Below are 23,063 nucleotides of genomic sequence, written 5' to 3' on the forward strand. Positions count from 1 at the left end.
TTCATAATACAGCAATTAACATACTAGAAACTGTTTGTTTAGTGAAGTCTTTTATAGCTGTTAAAATAACACACTAAAATATACAAATGCTACTTTAATAAGGCAAAATAAAATCATTATCCTGACGAAGGGCTGGATTCTGCTGCCGTTACTCATGGCTAAGCAGTGCTTTGCTCGCGAGCTGTTGACTCCCCATAAGACGGGTGGCAGAAGCCCAGCCCCGGGGAACAAATGCGCTGCTGATAAATTTGGGATGAGCAGCCGGTGCTGAGGGGCCTAGTTCCAGTATCCCAATGAGATGGAGGGTTAATACCCTTGTAAACGTGGTGGAGCCTCAGTTCCCTCCTCACTGGCTGCTCGTGTAATGGTTTGATCACTCCACCTCCCTCCAGACCTGAGGGATGCTTGGCCACATGGATGCGGGAGCAGGGTGGCTCTTGGCTGCAAGAGAACTTTTTAATGCAGGAAGACTGTGATTAGCATTTCTGATTTATGTCTTAACTGCTAATTTACGTATAGGCAACACTGTCTGTATCAAAATCTAAAAATACATATATATTTCCATGAAATTATATATCCAACAGTCACCTGCTAAAGCGTCTTAAGCATGGAGATTGGCTGTTAGCAACAGGCAGAAAAGACCTGTAGGATCTCTTACCCTTACCATGAATGCTTTGTGGTATTTCAAAAATAATAGGTAATTTCTGCTTCAGTGGATTTTATTACCTGTCGCTTCAGTGGACTTTAATTGATAGTAACAGAGAGCTGAAAACATAATTGTCCATGGCTTTGTTTTAACTACAAAATCCATTACGTATCTAATTTTGCTTTTTTAGTGATAATATAAAAAGCAAATAATAAATCCTTCCAGAACTTCTTAAGAATGATTCCGCATGGTAGATGATAATGTTCTTTCTGGATTATTGACTTTTAAAAATACATGTTGATACTATATAGACTAGCTCTGATCTATTGCAAAAATAGATATTCTAGCCTGAACAGCAAAATATGAAGTATTAAATCTAGGTAATAGATCCTGCAGTTCCTTCAGGTGCTTAATAGTTAATGAGTGTAATATCATTCAAAAGCACTGCAAAGTGAGCATATGGATCAGAAAACTCCTATGGCATTCCAGGATCAGTGTTGGAAGGCAGGAGCAGAAGGTCGTAGGAATTGGAGATGGATAAACCTTGTGAGTTACCTCCTCCATCCTTCTGCCCAGATTGCACCATACTACTTGATGCTCTTGTTAAAAATTGAGAGGGGTTTGGGGGTTACCGGCTTTAGTACCTCCAGTTTTGTACTTGAATATCTGTCGTGTCTCACTTGTGCCATTGGGATTGAAGGGTGCGGGGCTGAGCGATGCCTGTAGGACGCTGGCACCTGAGGCTGCTCTGCAGAAACACACATGCTCGCCCTGGTCTTGTAGGGGTGGTGGGAGAAGGAGTTGGTGCTGGAGGTGACTCAAGCACATGCGGAGTGGTGACCTGCCTAACACTGCAGGTTTGATGCCTGCACCCCTTTGGGACTGGAAATCTGCCTGATCTGGGCTTACTTACAGCAGAAACCCCCTCTGGGGCACTTCTGTGTGTCTTCAGGCACATGAACCAGTCCCAAACCACACACGACTGCTTGGATTTCATAGTTTGCAGAGCAGCAGTTTATACCCCCTATTTAAGACTTGGACTTCCCCACACACACTTTTTCCTATCACTGTACAAATAAAGGATTTTAAAGATGCTTACAACAAAATGCTCCCCAGATCAAACACCTTTGGAGCCAAGTGTATGCCTGAAGCAATCCGAGGTGGTCAAGATGTTGTCTTTGATTAGAATGGACCTGTGGCAGAGCCGGAGGGGTGAAGCCTGCGGTGTTTCTGCACCGTCTCCCAGCCAGGTGGTGTGTGCGCAGACCCGTGCTGCAGGCAGTGCCTCTCAGCCTTGCTTTGCCATGGTGGGAAAAGGTCTGTAAATCACCGGTCAGGTAACAGGGTATGAAGGTATGGTATAAACACACAACAGAGTTTTGTTTATGGACTTTCATGCTAATTATAGCTGAAGTTTTAAATTGAGGCAGATCAGAAAACCTACTGCAGCCAGACGCAACCTTAGCCGCGTTTCTCGCTGTACGGGGCGTGAGGGAGCATGTGTCCTGGCAGAGAGAAGGTTTTAACATCTCTCCCTGGAAACTACCATCGGGCCAGAAGGCAGAAGACACTCATCTGCTGCTTTGCTTGATTATCCCTGTCCTCTTCTGGCCAGCCCTGCCTGCTTTTTGAATGGGTTAGGTTTTTTTTTTAACACACCTCATTGGGGAAAGCAGCTGCAGGTGCCCTCTCCATTACTTTGCTGGGAACTTGTGCACAAACCCGATCGGTTTTACAGTAAGAGTAATGGAAATATGAAAACCACTACTGCAAAGATCTGGCAGCACTATCCACTGCCTGTCCCAGACGCCGTTGGGCAGGGTGCTGCTGCTGCAGTACCTTTCTGCTGTTCTCTTCAGCAGTTCCTTTCTTGTGGTGGGACAAGTAACAGACTTACAACAGACATAGCTACACAGGCAGCAGTGCCAGGCACAGAGTAAAGCACTCTGGTCCCTCGAGCACCTCTGCTCCAGTTCACAGCATTCTTTCTCTTCCAAGCAGATAACAGTATCTGTCCTACCCACCTTGAGCAAATATTTAAGAGATAAGCAGCACTGTTTGTGCTCAGCAGCAATGACTGGACTCTGCTTGTACACCTGGGACACCTGGCTAACATGTTCCGCGGGGCAGTTTCAGGTCATGCTTGGTGTCCCAGCTCTAAACATCCCTCTTCCTCCTCTCTGTGCCATTTCCCACAACCTCCTCCAGCTCCACAGCAAGGCCCAACAGCCAAGTACGACTGACAGCCACCGTATCAAGCACAGGGAGAGCTGCAGAACTTGTGTCGGCTTCACTGCGTGTTTGTGCTGAGTGGAGCAGGAGGGTGCATGGAGGAGCAGCAGGTACTGCTGAAGGCACCGAGTAGAGCATAGACCCGTGCACTTGGAGGGCCCACGGACAGACATTTCTCTCTTTTTCCCCTCTCCTCACATAAAATTAGGAGAGAGACACATTTTAATGACAGTTTGCTGAAATGTGGACTCCCTGCTGATTTGACATTGGGCAGAAAAAGTGTCTACAGAATCAATTTTTAATAAATGTAAACAACTAAATTATGAATGACAAACTATCACTGAACAGTTAAATATTAATCACATAATTATTTAAATTAATACTTCTAGTGAAATGCTGTGATAGTTTTACTTACACGGCACAGCTGCACTGGCTGGGCGGGCACGTGGCATTTGGGCTCTGGGCTCTGCTGGTGCTGGCCACAGCCACAGCTGCTGGTTGTGCCACAGGTCCCACAGTACTGGGTGCTCCTCTTAAAGCTTCTGGAACCAAATTTATTAAGAAAGAACTTCAGTTTCCTGTTCAAAAATAGAGCTGCCAAGGCTGAACTGGCCCCAAACCAGAAAGCAACCCACTCCCACCCCAAAAACTCCTATCCCAAAGTGCCACCCCCCCAGCAGCGGGAGTGTGACGTGCAGAGCTGTGGCTGTGCTCAGTGAGGATCTCAGCGAGATCAAGGGTGCTCCAGAGGGAGCTGGGGGTGCAAAAAGCCTTGGCTGCTTCTGAGATGGAGTTGGGTGGATTTCTGAAAGAGATGGTGTGCTGTGAGCTCTGCTGGGGGGCTGGAGTCACTGCCCTGCAGGCCTCCGCTGTGTTCCCTTCTCGACAGGCGCTGCAGGGAGCTCGCCTGGTGGAAAATTGGTTGCCACCATTACGAGAAGCAGCCGTCTGTAGGTATTTGCATGCAGCTTCCTCCCCTGGCCAAGAAAAGAATTTACTGGCGCTCTTGTCCTTGTGGGTTGGCTGGCTGCATTGTTTGTTTTTAATCTAATAAAAGGAGATCTTAATATCATAGTAAAATTGGTACAAAGCTAGAACCTCGCCCCTTGGCATTTTGGCGAAACATTATTGAAAATGTAAAAGCCTTCAGCGGGAGCAACAGAAACACAAAGAAATTGTAGAAAAAGGATCAACAGGTTGTGTTCTGCATGTTGGGAGGAGCAGGAAAGAGCATCCAGCTGGGGCTGGAGGTGCCAGTGAGATCCAGGCGGGAGGCTGGACGCCGGCCCCGCTGTGTCTCCGCTCTGCGGGGACATGGTGCAGCGGTGGCCAGGAGCAGGGGCTCTGCAAATTGGGCAGCACCATGGAGCAGCGGCTGGGTGGTGGGGAGGAGCACATTGTCGGGAGGGCAGGAGCAATGCAGGAGGAGACATAGCCGCCTGGGAAGATGGTGCTAGCACAGCGGGACCTGCCCAGGGAGGTGGAGACAACAGCAAGGCAAGCTTGCCATCCCTAGGCTTGCAACTACTTGGATCGATCCTGGCTTGGTTTGTTCCCTGTCTGGAAATTAAATCTTGGACAGACGTTTTAAGAGTGTTTTTAAATTAGGAAGTGAAGCATCCCTTGCAAAAGGTGGGAATGCTGAAGAAGCGTTAATTGCTCAGGCTCACCCATTGCTGTAGAATCCAAGTGCTGCTCTTCGTGCCTCGTCTCTGTTTTCCTGTGCCATCCACCTCTTCACAAACATCACTGGAGATGCCATTCCTGTGTGCCGTAAGCAAGTGCCTCCTGAAAACGCCATTAGCCAATTTGTCTACCAGTACAGTACTGCAGCATGACCGCTCATAAAACCAGCCATTTTTGGTGTGACTGCTGCCCAGTCAGAGAGCTGCAGCCACTGCCCACAGCTTTACCTCGCATCGCATGGTGGGACATTGGAGAGAGCAGCTTCCTGAGGCCACCAACTGTACTGAAACCTAATTTATGATAGAACATCAACAAGTTTGCACAGTGCACAACCATTGCCATCTCGGTGCATCCACTGACCTACCAGCTCTCTGACAGCATGTGCGTGTTTTGCTTCCACTCTTCTGTGTGCAGCGTTTCATTCTGGCTGCCCAAGCCCCATCCACTGGGTACATCGGGTCCCAGTGGGACCTGTGGAGCTACCCCTGGTCGCTGTGCTCTTTTCCACAGCTTCACATGTGGTGAATAACCCTGTCAGGTGAACTTTCCTTTTGAAACCGCCATTTGAGTTCACTTTGTGCTCTCACAGTGTTGTACTTTCTGATGGGCTTTCTACAGATATGGTTTACACTGGTGAGAAGGGAGAAGCAGGAGTGCTTTGCACATGCAGCATTACGACATGCTGCTGTGAAGTTGGTTCTTGGAACATAGCAGCCCCCTAAAACGTCAAATAAATCCTTAAACTATTCATCACTCTGTTTTTGGGGTGGCAGTTAAGTCTTTCAACACTCTACAAGTTTCTTTCCCCAGCAGTAATTTCGCTGGTGAAGAAATACAGCTCAGGGCACTCCACAAAGGCCTCAAAATCCATGTTTTGTTTTCATTACCAAAAAAATGCTTCACTACATTAAAGAGCAGCCCATTAAAATTTTGAACCCTGTCTTCCTTGCACCCTGTCGTTGTTGGCAAACCTTCCCCCATGCGTGCGGCGGAACTGAGCAGCTTCAGAGAAGGGCAGCAAAGGGAAGGAGGTTGAATCCACAGCCCAGCTTGTTTAGATGTAAGATCACAAAACTTCCACACAAATTTGCTCAATAAATGTACCATACTGAACCTTAAGCTCTATCAGCGATTCCTCTGCTTTCAGTCTAACCCAGCACAGCACGCTGGCTCATGGGCATGTCTAAGGAAATAAATTAACTGTCTTGTTCCTGGAATAAAATTTTAACACTATACAAAGCAATATATTTAACTGTCTCAGGCAAATAGCCCTAAAATAACAACAAAAAAAAAGAAAATAATGAATTACTGGAGGCTTACCAAACCGTGGGATTATATAAATTAAATGTTGCAGTGTAAACTGGATGGTGTTTTCTGATACTGTTGAAAAGCTAGAGTTTGAGGGAAAACCGTAAATGTATAATTAGGGTTTAGGGAAGCATTTGGTCATTCTCACAAGTAACTCAGAGCAGCTGAATGCTGACATGGTCACGAGAGCAGGCAGTAAAACCTGGAGCTTGCACAAAAGTTTTTAGCTGAATTCAGCGGGGACTTGCTAAGTCCAGTTTTATTTAATATCTCCACAGTTAATTTAGAAATAAATGGCACGTTAATTACATTTGCAACTAAATTAGCAAGTTAAAAGTTGAGATGGACGTGCAGCTGTGGAGAGCAAATCTCACCGTGTTGTGATCCTGGAGCCCAAAAGCCAGTGGTGGGAGTGCAGGCAGAAGCCCCAGCGCTGTGAGGGGAGCAAAGCTGCCCCTTCCCATCGCCGCGCTGGGGGGTCTCATATCCACTGCCCTCGCTGCAGGGCCAGGAAGGACGGAGTGGGCTGTGATGCTGGCAGGAGGGAGGCAGCGATGCTGCGGCTGTGGCATTGCCTTTGGCAGGTTTGGTGAGCTCTGTATCCACAGCAGGGGAAAGCCTTGCCCTGGTCACAGCAAGGGACACAGGGATTCCATAGCTGAGCTGAAGGGACAGCTCGACAGTGAAATCCAGCAGGCTGTGGGATAGTCTCTCTGGGAAATGGAGTCCTCCTCAGTGGCAGGGTTATTTAAGACTCGACTTTGAAACGCGAGACACTCTGCAGTTGGGAACAATGCTGCACTGTCAGAGAGATGGACTCAATTACTTAATAGGTCGTTGCTGTCTGTCTCCTGCGATTTTCCTTTCAAGAACATATATTCAGCTGGGTTATTTCTCATGGGAAGACAAAGCGTTCTGAGAGAAGCCAGGCACTGAGAGGGGAACAGCAGCCCAGCAGATGCCCGGTTTGGTTTCTGCAGACCATGCTGCTGAGGACATGGGGACAGCTGGAGTCATGGAGCTGATGTGGTAGTTTAGTCCTGTAACCAGCTGATCCCCCACTCTTACAGGTCTCTGTTCTTTTTCTTTGCTCATGAAAGATTTGCTGCGTTGCTTTCTTCTGCCAGACTCTAATCCCCAGGACTACTGGTGGTGGGACTGTGGTCCCACAGGCAGCGCTGCCGATGCTGCACGGGCCATTGGTTGATTGTTTCCCAAAACACTGAGCGTTGGATGGGCGCTTACTCAGCACTGACAGGTCCACGCAGCTCATCTCAGTGTATGGACAGTCACTCCTCTAGCATGGAAAGGCTTTGATGGCGTTTGATCAAAATGACAGCCAAGCTGGAGGAAAAACTCATGGTCAGGAACCCATCTCCCAGTACCCATTCAGTTCTCTGTTAGCAGGGCACGGCGGACAGGGATGTGTAACGGAGCTGGTGATGCATGTTCTCACCAAAATGGCTCTGCCAGCCATGGGGTGAGCGTTTCGTGGGCACTTTTCTCGTTGGGGTCATAGGCCTAATTCTCAGCCCTGAGTGGGGCAGCGTGAGCTCGGCCCAGGGCAGCGCAGGGCTCTCTGGGCTGCTGTGTGCGAGCGTGTCTGCACGTGCACACGCGTGTCCAAGGCATAGATCTTTGTGCACTTGTTTGTCACCAAATTAAGACACTGCGTTACCTTATGCACATTGAATTGGTGCAACTAAATTGGCTGGATGTTCTTAAGCCCTGAGGGTGTAATGAGATTTTGTCTCTTGCCCATTTCTTTTTCTTTTCTTTTTTTCAGAATAAGTCGTCTGTTTAATGGCACAGAGCCTATTGTCTTGGACAGTTTAAAACAACATTATTTCATTGATCGAGATGGTGAAATTTTCAGATATATATTAAGCTTCCTAAGGACATCAAAGCTCCTGCTCCCAGATGACTTTAAGGTAAGGAAAGCTATAGTCTGCAATCCATTTTTTCCTCCCATTCTGTCATTTGTTTTGGTGCAGGTTGGTTTGTGTGCTTGACCTAAACATACTTAACTAAATGTTACTGTTTATTGTTAGGATTTTTAGTACTTGTGTATTACACCAGGGATGCTGTTATTTAATAAATGGACCAATGGTTGTCATGGATACCATAAAAAGTTAAACAATGAAGCTTACGGCTAAATCAGTTTTTCTAAACTAATTGTATTTTCTCACATTTTTAGCTTATTTATCAGGGTATAACAACAATTAAGAAGCAACATCAGCAAGTAGCGCTTACCAGGCTTTAATGCTCAGAATCTGAAATAAATGTTTTCGATTTGATACTTAGAGGACTTAAATTGTATAAATCTTTTTCTTGTTGGTATAAAAAAGAAACACCCTTAAACAAACCCATGAGGATTTGTGTTAGATACAACCGATGCAGATACTTTGATTTCAGGAAGTAATCTTTCACACAATTTATGAATGTCAAAATATTCTTGGGAAATGGGATTTACTGAGGGCTTTTTAAGGAGCAGTACATGTTTTCTATGAAATAATGCTGCTGGTTGTTGCTTTCCAAATCCCGATTGTTTAAACACTCTCCTCTTATCCTTGTTTATTTGGCTTTGCACTTACGAAACTTGCAACATTATCATCCTTATGTATGACAATTAGAAGACAAAAGTGTCCCAGCTATAGATGACAAGATTCAACAAAACCACTAACTCCAGGATGAAATTATGAATTAATTGGGATGGCAACAGGGATCTGCTCAGAGTTAGAGGACGTAGAGTGTTGCTGGAGAGGAAAGTTCCCGTGCTGTGCAGTGCGATTTCACTTTGCATGTTGGACTGGGTAGCCAGGATCACTTGGCCAGTCATGACTGAGCCGGTTCAGATTTGTGGTTGCTGTGGTGGCTTTAGCTTTGGAGTTCAGCTGATCCTAGTGCTGCAAACCGCTCCTGACCCATTCTTGCCTGAGTTATCAGTATAATTGTATTTGACCCCGGCATGGGAGTATTTACAATGAATGTTGAGCAGACGTGCTGTGCGATGGGAGCACATGTCTAGTCCCAAGGCAGGCAGAAGCTTTGGCCTTCACGGGCGGTTTTGGAGCTCCAGCCCAGAAGGGCTGTCGTGAGCACTGGTGTTTGTGGGGAGCAGGTCAGGGTGCTGTGAGGCTGGGTGACAGCCAGGGCACTGACGGGTGGATGTGAGAAGAGCTTTTTACAGAGAAACGAGAGAGAACACACAGGTAGGGGTGACGCTAAAGACCAGACCAGTCCTGCGGGTTGTAAGATGGATCAAGTAAAGGGGCTGGATGGATTTATTAAGTGAAATGCCAGAGCTGCTGTAGTGGAAGAGGTTTAGACAACCTTGTGGGACAAGACGGCGTGAGAAGAGAGGGTGGAAGAGATGGAGGTTGAGCTGATGGTGGCCTCAACCGGCATCCAGATTTCAGAGGTGCTGTGAAACAAAAGCAGCAGGATTCAGCAAGAGCCTGGAGGTGAGAGTGCGGTGGATGCCAAGGACTTGTCTGCACAGCAAGCCGCTGGCAGGGCTGGGAGAGACTGGGGAGAGCCGGCGCTGTGCCCGGGCTCAGTCCGTTGTTCCAGACCATCTCTTTGCATAGGGTTAACTGTATTTTATTTAGTTCCTCCCTGGGAGAGCTTTAGAGCAAACCCCAGGCTAATGAGGGCTCAAGAACAAAGCAAAGTATTGCTAGGTAGGGAGTAACTAAATAAAAATGCGTAGAAGAATGTGCAGCAAAGCTATATTAAAACTGCATTGTAAACGGATTTGACTTCACAGAAATTGTGTAATTTTACCAGCATGATTAAAGTGACAGAAGACAATAATCAAAGGCAGCAAATGGAATCACTCGGTGTTTCTAAATGCGAAACTCTATTTAAGGTATAAAACCTGACAGGTTTTCCAGTGAGACTTGCATTAAATGTTCTTTATGTCAAACAAAGCATTATCAAGTGTTTTGAATATTTATTAGTTTTTACCCCTTAATTTAATCAAGCAGTTTATTAGCCTCAAGGTTAGGCAAGTTGCTTTTCAACTTGAATTGCTGCTCAGATGGTTATTTTGGAAAGTTCGGAATGTTAGTACTGCACCAGGGTTATTGTGTTTGCTATTTAAGTGTTGTTTTCAGACTAAGTTAACACTGAAATGCAGAGAAAGTGGGGTATGTGTTCCTAGGCTAGTGATTCTTTATTATCAAGTCTGACTGGTGTGTTTACAGTGAATATTAATTACACTTCCAACTACTAATAAGCCAGAACTTGAAAGTGTTTAGTATATGACAGGTCTCCCTGCTGAAAGCAACACTCTAATAGTTCATGTAATTTTCCTGGGTTTGGGGGATTTTAAGCCACATGAAGCATGCTGAGAAATTACCATGAGTTGTTTGGCTTGGTTCTCCTTCACCGCCAGCCCATGGCGAGCGTCCCAGAGCTGCTTATGGCTCCCTCTTCCTGCTCCGGTTCAGAGTCCCACGCGTGGGACCACGACACCCACAGGAGCTGCTCCTCCTCCGCAGCCCAAATATTCTCTGCCTTGACCCCCTCACCATCAGAGGTGTTTCCCCAGGACCTTTATGACCAGCATCTGTCCCCTTCACTGCCAATACATAACTTCATGCAAAACCAGGACCTATTGTCCCTACTTATTTGAGACTCGCTCCCTGTGTCATGAAGGCACCGCAAAAGTCAATTTTAGGCAGACAAGTTCCAAAACAGACCTTATTCTAGCTGGAAAAGTGTGGCAAATAAACTGACTAGAAATAGGGTTTATACAATTATTTAGCACTCTGACAACATAAAATACAGGTTTGAATATCAGTTGAGGAAATTATTGGGGTACCATAACATAAGAGTAATGAGGGTTTATACAATTATTTAGCACTCTGACAACATAAAATACAGGTTTGAATATCAGTTGAGGAAATTATTGGGGTACCATAACATAAGAGTAATGAGGATCCACAACATGCATGCATACACTCAGAAGAAACAAAACTAGAGGCCTCTCACTCATGGGCACCCACAATAAATAATTGCTCGCCTGGGTTAGGTGAGGGCTCACACTTGCTTGGGTTAGGCAAGGACTCATTCAAGGATATAACTAGTAGAGAAAAATAACCACTCACCCAAATGGGGAGCTTGAGGCGCTCTTAATCCCGAGAAGTCTCCTTAGACAGCGAGAAGTCTCCTTAGACAGTGTCCCAGATCCGAGGCTCCAAGAAGACCACTCAAAGTGGGTGGAGGTGAAGTCACCCTGCCCGGGGGCAGGGGAGGATGTGACTGTCAGCACCTTGGCACCACCTTAGGTGTGAATGTGGGGACAGGCACAGTGGGGCACAAAAGGTGCTAAGGAGCCATCAACTGCCCTATTGAAGACTCTAGATCTCAGGGGGATGTGCAACTGCCACACCCTGGTTAGGGATCTTCAAACAAAAATAGATGTAGGCAATGTATATATTATTACTCCATCTTAAGGAAGGGAGGAGCACAAGCACATAGGGCATCTGTGTTTCCTATAGATTATAGAGGTCACCTGTAGCACTGGAGCCACAAGGCTGGCACACTGATTTATTAATACTGTTCGAAAATCAGTGCGCTTGCATCTGATTGTAAGTGCTCTCAAACTGACCTTAGCAAACGGTGCAGCTGTCCTCGAAGTGAGCAACTTTCTCTCGTAGCCAGGAGTCAGATCTTCACAGCAGGAAAATATAAAAGAAACATTGAGTCAGGATGACAGTTTGTTGTTTCATAGAAACAAAGAATAACATGTGAAAAATGGGCAGAAAGAGTGATTTCAGCCTGTTCAGGAGTCAATATTAGGTATAAAAATAAAGGACCTCTGTAATAGTGAGAGAACAGCATCAGGTTCATGGGAGACACGGTGTTATGGTTTCTGTTGGCTGTTTCTCTCTGCAGTTAGCAGATCCATGCTGACCCGCTGGCACTGACGTGGGAACAGCAGCACAGTTGGCCTTGCAGTCACACTGCCCCTCTCCTCCCCAGGAGGACAGCAGCCTCCTCAGAGGTGACCGCAGAGCTCAGCCAAGGTGAAATCCACCAGAAAGAGAAGCTTTCCTACCAAATAACAAGCCCAAGATTATTCTGTGATAGGCAAAAAGCTGCATCTTTGAAATATCTGCTGACCTTTCCCCTGAGATCTATGTGTTGTCCATCAGTTGGGGATGGAGAAAGGCTGCGTGCATCCCACCTGCCTACCTGCTCCCTTTTATGGGTGACCTGACAGACCTTCCCCACTAGTTCCTACAACAGCCACAAGAAGCTGAAGGCTCATGGTAGCTCATGAATGTTTTTTGTGCTGCTCTGCAGCACAACCAGAGGCTGGACTGTCCATCTCCCCTGTCAGTCTAGCGAGAGGCACCCTGCCCCTGAGCAGGGATCTTCGCTGCTGGGAGTCACCTTCGGAGTAAAGTGATTTTTCTTGGTTTCTTGCTGGACCACTGACCTCCCATGATTCAGGATGCTGTCAGCCTAGTCCAAAGCCCAGTGAAGTCAGTAAGCACTGGCTGCTCCGGTTCACTCTACAGCATTACACTGCCTTTTTCCTTAGCATTACCTGTTTTCTGTTGCTCAAAAAATAGATACGTGCGACCAGCAGATGCCCAGTGAGCGTCCAATATGCCCCCGCACACACCTCTCTAATAATTGCAGTTGAGCAGTGTTCTATGTGGCTCCTGTGTCCTGCACAAAGGTTTCAGAAAGTTTGGGACAGGTTGTTTTTTTTAATTTAGGCCACTGATCCCCATAGGTTTAAACCCCTCCTATGCTAAGTAACCAGCTTTGCCAGTGGACACAGAAAAGCAGTAATGGTTCAGCAGAGTGCTGATTTTGGGGAGGGGGAAAAAATACCTTCCATCAGGGGACAAGGCTGCTTCTTTAATTTTCGTGTTGTTTTCCATCTTCCATCTCCTTCATATGAGTGTGTTTGTTCCCCTCATTTCTTCCCACTTGGTCTTATCACTCTTGTTTCTACAGTCCTTTTTTCCTCCCTTAGTGGTGCACATGTTGTCCCAGCCTTAACATACATCAAAGAGCTGTGAAGGACTGTGTGTCCCCTTTGTAACCTTTTCTTTTTTTGGTAACCTTGCTGGTGTCACTGTGAATATTCATACGTCTCCAGGCTGTAGGCAGCCCTGGGGTGAAGGAGCACCTCTCCACTACCTGCAGTGGGTCTGCGCTGCCCAATTTGAACACAGCTAACTGCTCTGGTTCTGCAGAGCAGCAGATTTTACAGGTTAAGTCCAAGCCACTATGAAGAGTCGCTCATTTTTGTGTTGCACATTCATTGGCCTTTGATTCCCCCTCGTCCCTGAGTCCTGGAGTAGCAGAGCTGCTGCTATTTTCCATGTCATTTTGGTGCCCATTTTTTGATTACTTCTTGGTCATGCCCTTCTTTCCAGCCTAAAGGATTCAAGTCATTTTATGTCATGGCATTGCAGTGGTAGAGAACTGGCCCTTATATCCAGGTGTTGACCTACAGCCCCCTCCACACCAGTCACGTACCATACCTGCAGTGCAGCATTTCCATCTGTAAAGAGGTGTAAGAGCCAGGAAAGAAACCAGCAGGTCTTTGGAGAGATGAGCTGGTGCTGTGCTCGTGTTGTTCCTCCATCCTTCAGGAGGCTAAAGGAGGTGGTGGGGCTGGTGTGACCCCTGGTGCTTCCCCCTCTCTTTCTTCTCTGGCTTGGTCTGGTGGGCATTGCTGCCTCCTTGGGTCCGCGGGCTGCTGACACCCTTTGCCTCAACATACTCGTGTGTTTAAGCTGAGGTAGGAAGATCTGTTGGAAATTTGATGAAAAGTTATCGAAGAGGATGCACAGACGACATCTCAATCAGTGAGCTGGGAATTTGATTGAATGGGGAATCTGAATTGCACAAAGCCCAACTGAGGGGATGGACAAATGGCTGGGAAGAAGTGGTTTTTAAGTTGTTGGAGTGCACAGCTGAGCTCCTAGACAGCGGGATGGTCACTGCCTCCATATGACTTACCAGGCTCCAAAGTACGCTTGAAATACATGAATAATCATGAAATGCAGGGAGCAGCTGAGCTGCTGCAGCTGAATTTCAGACTCAGCAAAGACAGGTGAGAAGTGAAGCTGAACTGACATCTCTGTCTCGTAACGTGTGCAAGAGGTGACAGCGGATCCCGAGATCTGCTGTAAGATCAGAAGAGAAAATCTGAGGCCAAGGGCGAAGATTAGGGCTCAGGACATCTCCTCTTACATCAGCAGCCTTTGCATATTGCAGCCAGTTAGTTTCATTTCTTAATCCAAAAGTAAATCCTTCTGGCATTGAGCTTGTGGGATAGTAAGTGAAAGAATAATTCAGGGCAATGGGAACTTTATGTTCAGCTCAAATAGATTCAACACTAACACAGTGTGGTTTTCTGTGTAGGTGTAAGACGAAGACAAAGTACGTGGATACCTGTTGCCTTTGCACTCTTGCTGACAATACATAAGCCTAAGTAGGTCAAACAGGAACAATACTCATTTTTACCAGAGAACTATAAGCATTTCTAGTTTCTCTCTCCCTCTCTCTTTTCCTTTTTTTTCCCAGGACTTTAATCTTTTATATGAAGAAGCAAAGTATTACCAGCTGCAGCCTATGATTAAGGAACTTGAGCGATGGAAACAAGAGAAAGAACAAAGGAAACATTTCCAGCCTTGTGACTGCTTGGTCGTAAGAGTGACTCCAGATCTGGGGGAAAGAATTGCATTGAGCGGGGAGAAAGCTTTAATAGAAGAGATCTTCCCGGAGACCGGCGATGTCATGTGCAACTCCGTAAACGCAGGCTGGAACCAGGACCCGACCCATGTTATTAGGTTTCCTTTGAACGGATACTGCCGGTTGAATTCAGTGCAGGTAATGGCCTTTTGGTGCTGGCTCATCTATTTGCTGGGGTGGGTGTTTTTTTACTGTTTCTTGTTCAATTATATGCAAATTATTTGCTTCTGCCCAATTACCTTCAGTGCTTACACTGCAAGGAGACATTTTCTGCCTGGTGAGATCACAGTCTTTCAGGTTTTCCTAAGTCTAAGCAGAAAAATAGATTTAGGTTTTGTGTATGTTAGTGCCATGCTGGTCTCATAATGGTGTTATACTGATAAATGCTAATTTTTTCATCAATGTATAGCCTGCAGCAGTTTTTTTTTCCCTCCAAAGTGCCCCCAGGAAGAAAGAGAGAGTTCCAAAAACTACAAAAAAAAATCTCCACACCATTTTATAGAAAATGCAACAATGTGTAAATGCATAATTTATGTCTCACTCATAATTAAATGATGGTGCCTGCAGGATGGACTTAAAAAAATTGATCTCTGCACTTCTTTTTTTTTTTCAAAAGGATGTTCTATAAAAATTGCCCAGAGTATTTTAAACAAAATGTATTTCATTTTATACTCAGAGTTTTGACATTAGGTTTAAAATTAAACATATGAAACAAAAGAAGATAACTGGACAGATAGGTGGATGGTAGCGGAAATAAATACGTGGCTTGTGTTTAGGCAGCAGCCTTGTGGGCAAGAAATGCCATTTCACAAGGGATCAGCGCCACTGCAGCCAAAGCCGGGGTGTTGTGGCTGTCCTTGGGCTGCGGAGAAGCAACGGCGTTGATGATGCTGTTAAATTGCGCCTTAACGAGGGCAAAACAGAGGTCTTGGGTTTTTGCATGCACGCCTTTAAAATAAGCTGCAAAGAATACTTGTGTTTTGGAAAGTGGAATCAGCCGATAGGGGAATATTTCCTAAGTTACTGCTCCCTGCGGACGGGCCGTGGCTGCAGCTGGTCGCTGGGCTGTGGGAAATGCCTTGCTGGCCTTGGTGAGCAGAGACTCGCTGAGGAGCTGGGGAGGGGGTGCGGTGGCAAGGGGGCCCTTGCCTCCCCCCAGTGTCACTGCACAGCTGGCTGAGGCGCCTGCGTCTCCCAGACTGCCAGCTGACCACGTCTTTAGGAGGTCTGCAGTTACCAGGGTACGTAAAGGTGGATGGAGCCGTGGCCCTTATATCCAGGTGTTGACCTACAGCCCCCTCCACACCAGTCACGTACCATACCTGCAGTGCAGCATTTCCATCTGTAAAGAGGTGTAAGAGCCAGGAAAGAAACCAGCAGGTCTTTGGAGAGATGAGCTGGTGCTGTGCTTGTGTTGTTCCTCCATCCTTGAGGAGGCTAAAGGAGGTGGTGGGGCATTTGACCTGCATTTGACACCCACACATCCCTCCTTGGGCAGCGTTCCCTGGGGCACCCTGCGCTTACAGACACAAAGCCTCAAACACTTCGAAAACCAGCTCGCTTTGGTAATTTGGGGTTCAAGACTCCCATGTGTTTTACTGGGTTGAACTTCAACAGTGCAGCGCCTGTGGTTCGTTTTTGCACAGTCCTTAGCAACTCCGCGTTTGGCGAGGTTCAGAGCGGGCTGCCCCAAAGCGAGAAGGCTGCAGTGGGGTGGGAGGCAGACGGGTTTGCTGGCAGTGGGGCCAGCACCAAATCCATCCCAGTGCTGGGGGAGGCGGCAGCTGAGGGGGTGGACGGGGCAGCGTGTTCGTGTCTCAGCCACGCTGTGCATGGCACGCAGGGAGGTGCACGCAAGGAATTACAGAAGTAAAAGACCAAGGGGTGAGTGCGAGGCACGGACGGGCTCAGAGCCGCACGAGCCAAAGCGCTGGGTGCCCACGTGGCTCAGCACCTGGCTCAGCACCCGGCTCTGCTCTGTCCGGAGTGGCCAACTGGTAGGAAATGTGTGCTTGTAGGAAAAGCTGAATGCTGATTATTGTGATTATTTGAATGTGTTTTGAATTCAGTCAAAATTTAGGCGGAATCAAAGAGTCTCTTTGCAGGTTTATGTTGTGAAAAAAGATTTCTGTCAAAGAGTCTACAGACTAAATATTATTATTAAATTACATCATTTTACTAAATTACATCATTTGACTATGTAATTAATAGAAAGTGTTTTCAAACACTTTCTGGAAAATGATGCATTTCTGAGACCAAAGGCTGATGAAATCAGCTGCTAATTATCACTGGCTCTGATGGACTTTGGTCAGGACACAGGCGCTGCCCTTCGCTGGATTTTTTGGCAAAACAATATTACATCAGCAGTTGGAAGAACAGTGAAGTAAAGGCATACACTGGAGGGAGCTGGGTTCGAAGGGATGGTGGCTGGAAGAGCAGAATGATTGCCCAAGAGTCTCAGAGCGATGTGGTTAACTCTGCCTGCTCTTTGCTGAGATACATCATTTTTCTCTTCCTGTGTGTCCTGCTACATGAATTTGGTAGCACAACTGCAATACTTACAAATTCTTTCAATCCTTGGAAAATATTTTCATCAAATGTTTTGTGACAAGAACTGTGCATATAAAACACAGAATGTCAACATGGAGTAGGTAGTGGCAGCAAAAAAATATACAATAGCTCTTAATTCACTCCCATTTGTAATTACATATAAGTGATAGAGTTTTCTTAAGACTGACACTGCTTTTTCAACTCCTTACAACAGGTTCTGGTGAGATACACAAGCTTACCTTAGAGAAAATCCTGCAATGCTTGTCTATGTTGAACATTGAGTCTTCGTAATTTAGAATATATTCATTAGTATTCTGCAAAATTTAAAAGTAATGCAATAAGTGAAAGTATCATGTTTCTATTTCGAAAACCTTCCAACAAAATCAGATGCGCTTGGAATACTGGAAGACAGAGTATATTAAATCCTAGAACAAATCCTCTATTTAATATTGTGTGTGTGCCTCTCTATATGTAGGAGAATCACAGCTGATACTCATTTACTTTTTGGCATATTCTCTTTGGAGATTTACAGAAAAGTAGCTCTGATTTGATTCAGAGACACTCACTGGTTCCCCTGTCTGTATCTTACCTTCAGAAAAAGCAACATGCATAGAGGCAAATTCACTAAACGGCATTTAAATCAGTTCGTGTTCCACACGCCGCTCAGTCTCCAGCACACACCGGCGCATACAAACCAGTGCTGAGCGCACATGGCAGCAGCTCTGGCCACAGACCTGACCTCAACCTCACCCGCGTTACACTTACAACTCTACAGTATTTAAACATTCTCTGCATTGTTTACAGGATTTGGCCTGGTTTGTTTCTTGCTGAGAAAACTGATGATCCCAAGGTTTTTAACGCTATATTATAGCCTGCAGTGTAGTCCTCCGAGCACGTCGGTAGCAGAAATGAATCGCTTTGTTCTGCGTGCGGCGCTCTAAGGTGTAACGTCTACCTGGATTGCGTGTTTGCAGAGAGCCGGCTCGGTAACGAAAAGCCCCACATTAACATGCAGCCTTCTGTAGCTTTGGACCGAGGCAAGCCAAGGGCACCCCCGTGCGTGTCTTGTCTTACAAGCAAATTGATTTTTAAAAGTTTTTAGCAAGATTTTGAAGTCACGTCTCTATCTGAAATCCTACCTGTCAATCCTCTCTTTCGCTATCCAGTTAAATGGAAGAAACCTCCTTTCCTGCAGCCTCTCGTCTTCATCTTGCCAGGTCTAGGAACAGGGATGCACAAAACAGTCCGGTGACGTCTTCTTCCTTCTTCCCTCTCCAGCTCCTGCCAGGAGGCAGGAACGAGTGTTAGTGTCTGCACCCCACTGCTGTCCTACAGGCTCCCTACAGCCTGGACAAGCAGGAGAGCTGTAAGCGTTCTCTCTCTCAAATATATTTTGATTACACAGTCTCCCTGTCCTTCTTTTCATTTGTTGAGGTCCATTTTTCTTCCATACGCTGCGGTGCTTTTTCAGTCTTTCAGTTCTACAACTTTCTTAGAGTATAAAGTAGATATAAATCAGGGCAAAAGTCAGTGGGATTTGGCAGATGTGACTTTCTGAGAACATAAGCCCCTGTGTCCCAAGGCCAGGCAGTGCTCCTTGGGCAAGTTGATTTCCAGCAGATTCTGCGTGGCTTAAGCAAAGCTGTGCTAGAGCAGCTCCTCTCCTTCGCCTGTGCTCAGCAAACAGGGTACCGGCTACAAGGTTTTAGTGACCACTAGAAACCCGAACCACGGATTAAAACGCAGATGGCTGACACAGGCGACCTCAAAGGAGGGTTCCCAGGGATTAAAACCAGCAAAAGCTGCCATGGCTTGCACTGCACTATGGCACCACATGCAGTTGGATACAGTTCTGCTTTTGAAATCAGTTACCTTTAATAAAGGCTCCAGATGGATATTTCTGGAGAAGGCAAAGCCAACATGCAGTCAAAGCACATCAGGAAACGCACTGCGGCCTGACCTGGGTCTGTGTGCGAGGGCACGGGTCTGGGGTGCACATCTTCAACACCATCGGCTTCGGCCCTGGAACATGAGGCTTTTAAGTATTACTGCAGTAGGTGGAGCTGCTGAAGTGCTTCACTGGGCTGGGAAAAACAAAAAAGAAAGCAAATTCGTTCTATGACATAAACCCGTTAAAGCGTAGGAGTTGACTTCATGTAACGTTGGGTATATTGCTTAGATACGTCCACACAGCTTAGTCCCTGTCATGGTGCCTGGTATGTGGGGATGCTGGTGTTACCAGCTTCATCAGGTTTAGTAAATCACGGCGGTCACCTCCCAGCGCAGTGGGCACACGTGCTGTAGCAGCAGTCGTGGTGCCTTGGGTGAGGCTGTTGCAGAACAGCACAGGCTGCTGCCCTTGGTGGCACTGGGCGGTGGAGGAGAAGACAGGAACCACGTTCCGAGGCTGCTGCCCTGGCCTCAGGACTGCTGCCCTGGCCTCAGCACCGCTGCCCTGGCCTCAGCACCGCTGCCCTGGCCTCAGCACCGCTGCCCTGGCCTCAGCACCGCTGCCCTGGCCTCAGCACCGCTGCCCTGGCCTCGGGATTGCTGCCCGCGGCATAGATGGAGCCCGGCGTCTCCTCCCATGGATCTTGCTTTGCAGATCTGCCACAGGTGGAGCTGGCGTCTGCTCTCACCTAACGCCGAGAAAAGTCTGTGTGAGTCCTGCTCTGCTGGGAAACCGTATATCAAAACGCTCACCCATGTGAAAACACGGCCCCTATCATACAGCCAAGATCAGTATGTCCTGGGGTGATGTGCTGTGTGACAGTCTTGGAAATTAAAGTTGCCTCTGGGTTCCTTAAATTTGTGCATCTAAATTGCACCAACTTTTCTTTAGGAAGAGAAAGAGAAAATACATATTCGCGCAATACAAATTAACCTCTCTTGGGCCAGAACGTCTCCTTGTTGCCCACGTCGTGGCTGCGTCCCGTCCCTGCCCCGCGTGGCTGAAAGCCGCGCTCCCTTCCTGCGAGGGACAATCACAGCTGCGGTTTCCATGCAGATCTGGTGGAAGCGTCACCCAGACTCTCAGACATTTTCATCTGCCAAGGAAGAGCTGAGAAGCGTTTTCAGCCCCATTCTGTAACACTGTTCATATTACTAATGAGCAATGGGCAGTTTTTATTATGACTCAAAACCAGCGTTGCTTTCTATAAGCGGTAAGAGATAACATCAATATCACCACAGTCCAGGATTTTCCTATATAAAGTAGTAAGCTGTTCTGCAGAGTGCTTATTTGTTTGATTAATTTTTGTTTTCTACAGAGGTTTGCTGAGAGCGAGACTTTAATCACAGTGTAGTCATTTAAGAATAAGTTATAGAATTATAGCTGAATAATATTCATTCAACGAGGACTCGAAAGACTAAATCCATCATTTACAGCCAGTGCTCCTGAATGCTTTTATCACTAAAATTTGCTAAACATTAACCTGATTTTTTTCCCCACATTACAGGTGCTCGAAAGATTATTTCAGAAGGGATTTAACGTGGCAGCTTCTTGTGGTGGTGGGGTGGATTCCTCTCAGTTCAGCGAATACGTGCTGTGTCGCGAAGACAGACGACCACAACCTACCCCAACCATCAGAATAAAACAGGAGCCCCTGGACTAGACCCGACCCGTACTCCTTTGTAACCGTAGAAGTGTTTAATAGTCCCTTATGTGAAACACTAAGGATTTGCAAAACAGTATTAGCAAACGGATTTTGACTTTATGTTGCCAATTAGTGGTATTCTCAAACTACCTGTCACATCGCCAGCCATGAAATGCATTTGAAAAACCAGTTGTCTGTTTTTCACGATGAAATTCCTGAGCATGCTCAGCATCCCAGGCCTGCTGGGAACGTACTTTGGGCCCAACAGCTGCGCTGGTGAGCAAGTCGAAGCTTCACAAACGCCTGACCCGAGACTGGACTTCTGCAGAAAGACCAATTAATGAACGCAATTTGGATAGATCAGCAGGAGAAAGGGTCTGACGGCCTTGCCAGCAACAGCCGATGCTGTGACGCGTGAAGTGGGCACCTCTGAGAGTCAGACGGTACTAAAAGCTGCACTGAGAATCTTCCCTGACAGCCGCACCTCCTTCATATCAGACGTGCTTTACACCTCCATACATTATGTTACACTTCTGTGATTGTACTCGCTCATGCTAGCAAATGGCTTATTTTTATACAACATTTCCAACTGAAATATCTCTCTGTGGACAGAATCCAGAATCAGAAAAGGACCGATTCGTAGTCAACTGGTGCTCGGTGCTTAAAAAACCCCACACGAACCAACCAAAAAAAGCGACTAAAGATTTGACAAGACCGATGATGGCAATATTTGCAAAAGTAGGGATCTGGAAGCACAAAATCAAATGCTGCCCACCATCACCCACGGGTCGTGTCCTGAACGTGGAGCTGTAGTTCTCTTCACATCAGTCTTGTTTTGCCTCGGAAACTGTTGAGTTTCGCATCATCAAGGAAGCGCAGTTCTGCCAAGCAAGATCTGCCACCCCTCGTTCCTCATTCACTACCCCTGTTACAAGCCCACATTTCGGAGGAAACGTTAAGAATTTTGGACTAGACCACTCTTTACGGGTCTGGAGTTTTTGCAAAAAGATCAAACCCTGTACTGCCATTGTCCGGTGAGAGCAGGCCACCTTTTGTTTAGATTGTTTTTCTCTATTATTTTAAACTATTATTAAAATACCGATTCTGTAGCTGCCCTCTATCTGTGTAGTTTCTCTGCCGGCGCCCACTGTGCTCCTGCCCCAACCAGCAGCGACGCCGACTCGTGGGCTTCCTAACTCAGGAGACAGCACCGTGTTCGCAGGTGCAGGTTATAAACAGCCTTCTGCTAAATCCTCTTTATTGCTCTTTAGCATGATTGGGTCCTCAGTAACTAATTCATGTCTTAATCACAATTTAGTTTCTCCCACGTTAATTTATAGAATACTGTTGTAGATGCTGAATTTTCAATTAAACTCTTTTTAGGTGCATCAATGCGGCCATACAGAACAAGGGACAGAGTATGAAGTGGTCAACAATTAGCAGTTCTTTAACGGCAAATCAATTACAATCAGGTAAAATTTTAAAAATTAAGCCTAGGACTAATATTTTCCAAAGTGATGAGCGGTATTGACCATCCGAGGTACAATCTAGGCAGGGGTCTGATTTTTGGAAAAGTGCTGGATACCTGTCCATGGAAAATCAGACCTCTGCAGGTTTGCTCACCCTGGTCACCCAACTCAGAAACCTCTTCTAGAAATCTCAGCTGATAAGAACTGGCCTGCTAACTTAGCAGAACCTTTGAGCAAACCTGTCTACTTTAAAAGAGTTGTAAAGTTATTTTATTTTGTGGTTTTATACTTGTATGACATTCTAAAGTTGCTAGGTATTGCCATATTTGAATATATGGCGCAACACCCACCTTTGTATGTAAGATATCTGTAGAATTGTATATTATACATTTAATATTGTAAAGAACTTAACGTATAATTGTCATGTATTTGTGTATGCACATTTCTTATACAGTACTTCATGCCATAAACATTTCTGTAAAGTAAATGATCAAAAATAAGCAAGTAGGGTGGAACACTCACTGTATCTCCCATGTTGTTTGAAAGAGGTGAGAATTTCCGATCCCGTCTCCTCCAGCCCTTTGCTCCATTCAGCTTGATGTAGCCGTGTCTTACAAAAGAAAAAGAAAAGGTGTTTTATTTATTACTTTCATACATTGAGTTCACTTTAAGTTCAAATAACGCGTGTAGCTCCGTGTTTTTACCCTGCGTGCTCTTCCTCCCGCTCCTGCGCAGGTAGAGGCGGCACCGGCAGCGACCGGGCGCTGCTGATGGTCCCGCTCCCTGCGGTACCTCCGGGCTGGGGAAAGGCGGTCACCACGTCTTTACATTTCACCATCACAGGCG

At 46.3% G+C, this 23,063-nt stretch overlaps 1 protein-coding gene across 1 annotated transcript in view; it reads left to right on the forward strand.

Moving 5' to 3' along the window:
• Window positions 1-20,766, forward strand: part of KCTD15 (potassium channel tetramerization domain containing 15) — a gene marked incomplete at both ends in the record, with an annotated part of 36,926 nt that extends 16,160 nt beyond the window's left edge. The window contains 3 exons of the mRNA XM_080352205.1: window positions 7,659-7,803; window positions 14,435-14,740; window positions 20,611-20,766. Coding sequence (XP_080208331.1) covers window positions 7,659-7,803; window positions 14,435-14,740; window positions 20,611-20,766 — 607 coding nt within the window. The remainder of the gene's footprint in view (window positions 1-7,658; window positions 7,804-14,434; window positions 14,741-20,610) is intronic.
• Window positions 20,767-23,063: the final 2,297 nt, after the last annotated feature.

The sequence above is a fragment of the Nesoenas mayeri genome (genome assembly GCF_963082525.1).
Source record: "Nesoenas mayeri genome assembly, chromosome: 12".
Lineage (NCBI taxonomy): Eukaryota > Metazoa > Chordata > Aves > Columbiformes > Columbidae > Nesoenas > Nesoenas mayeri.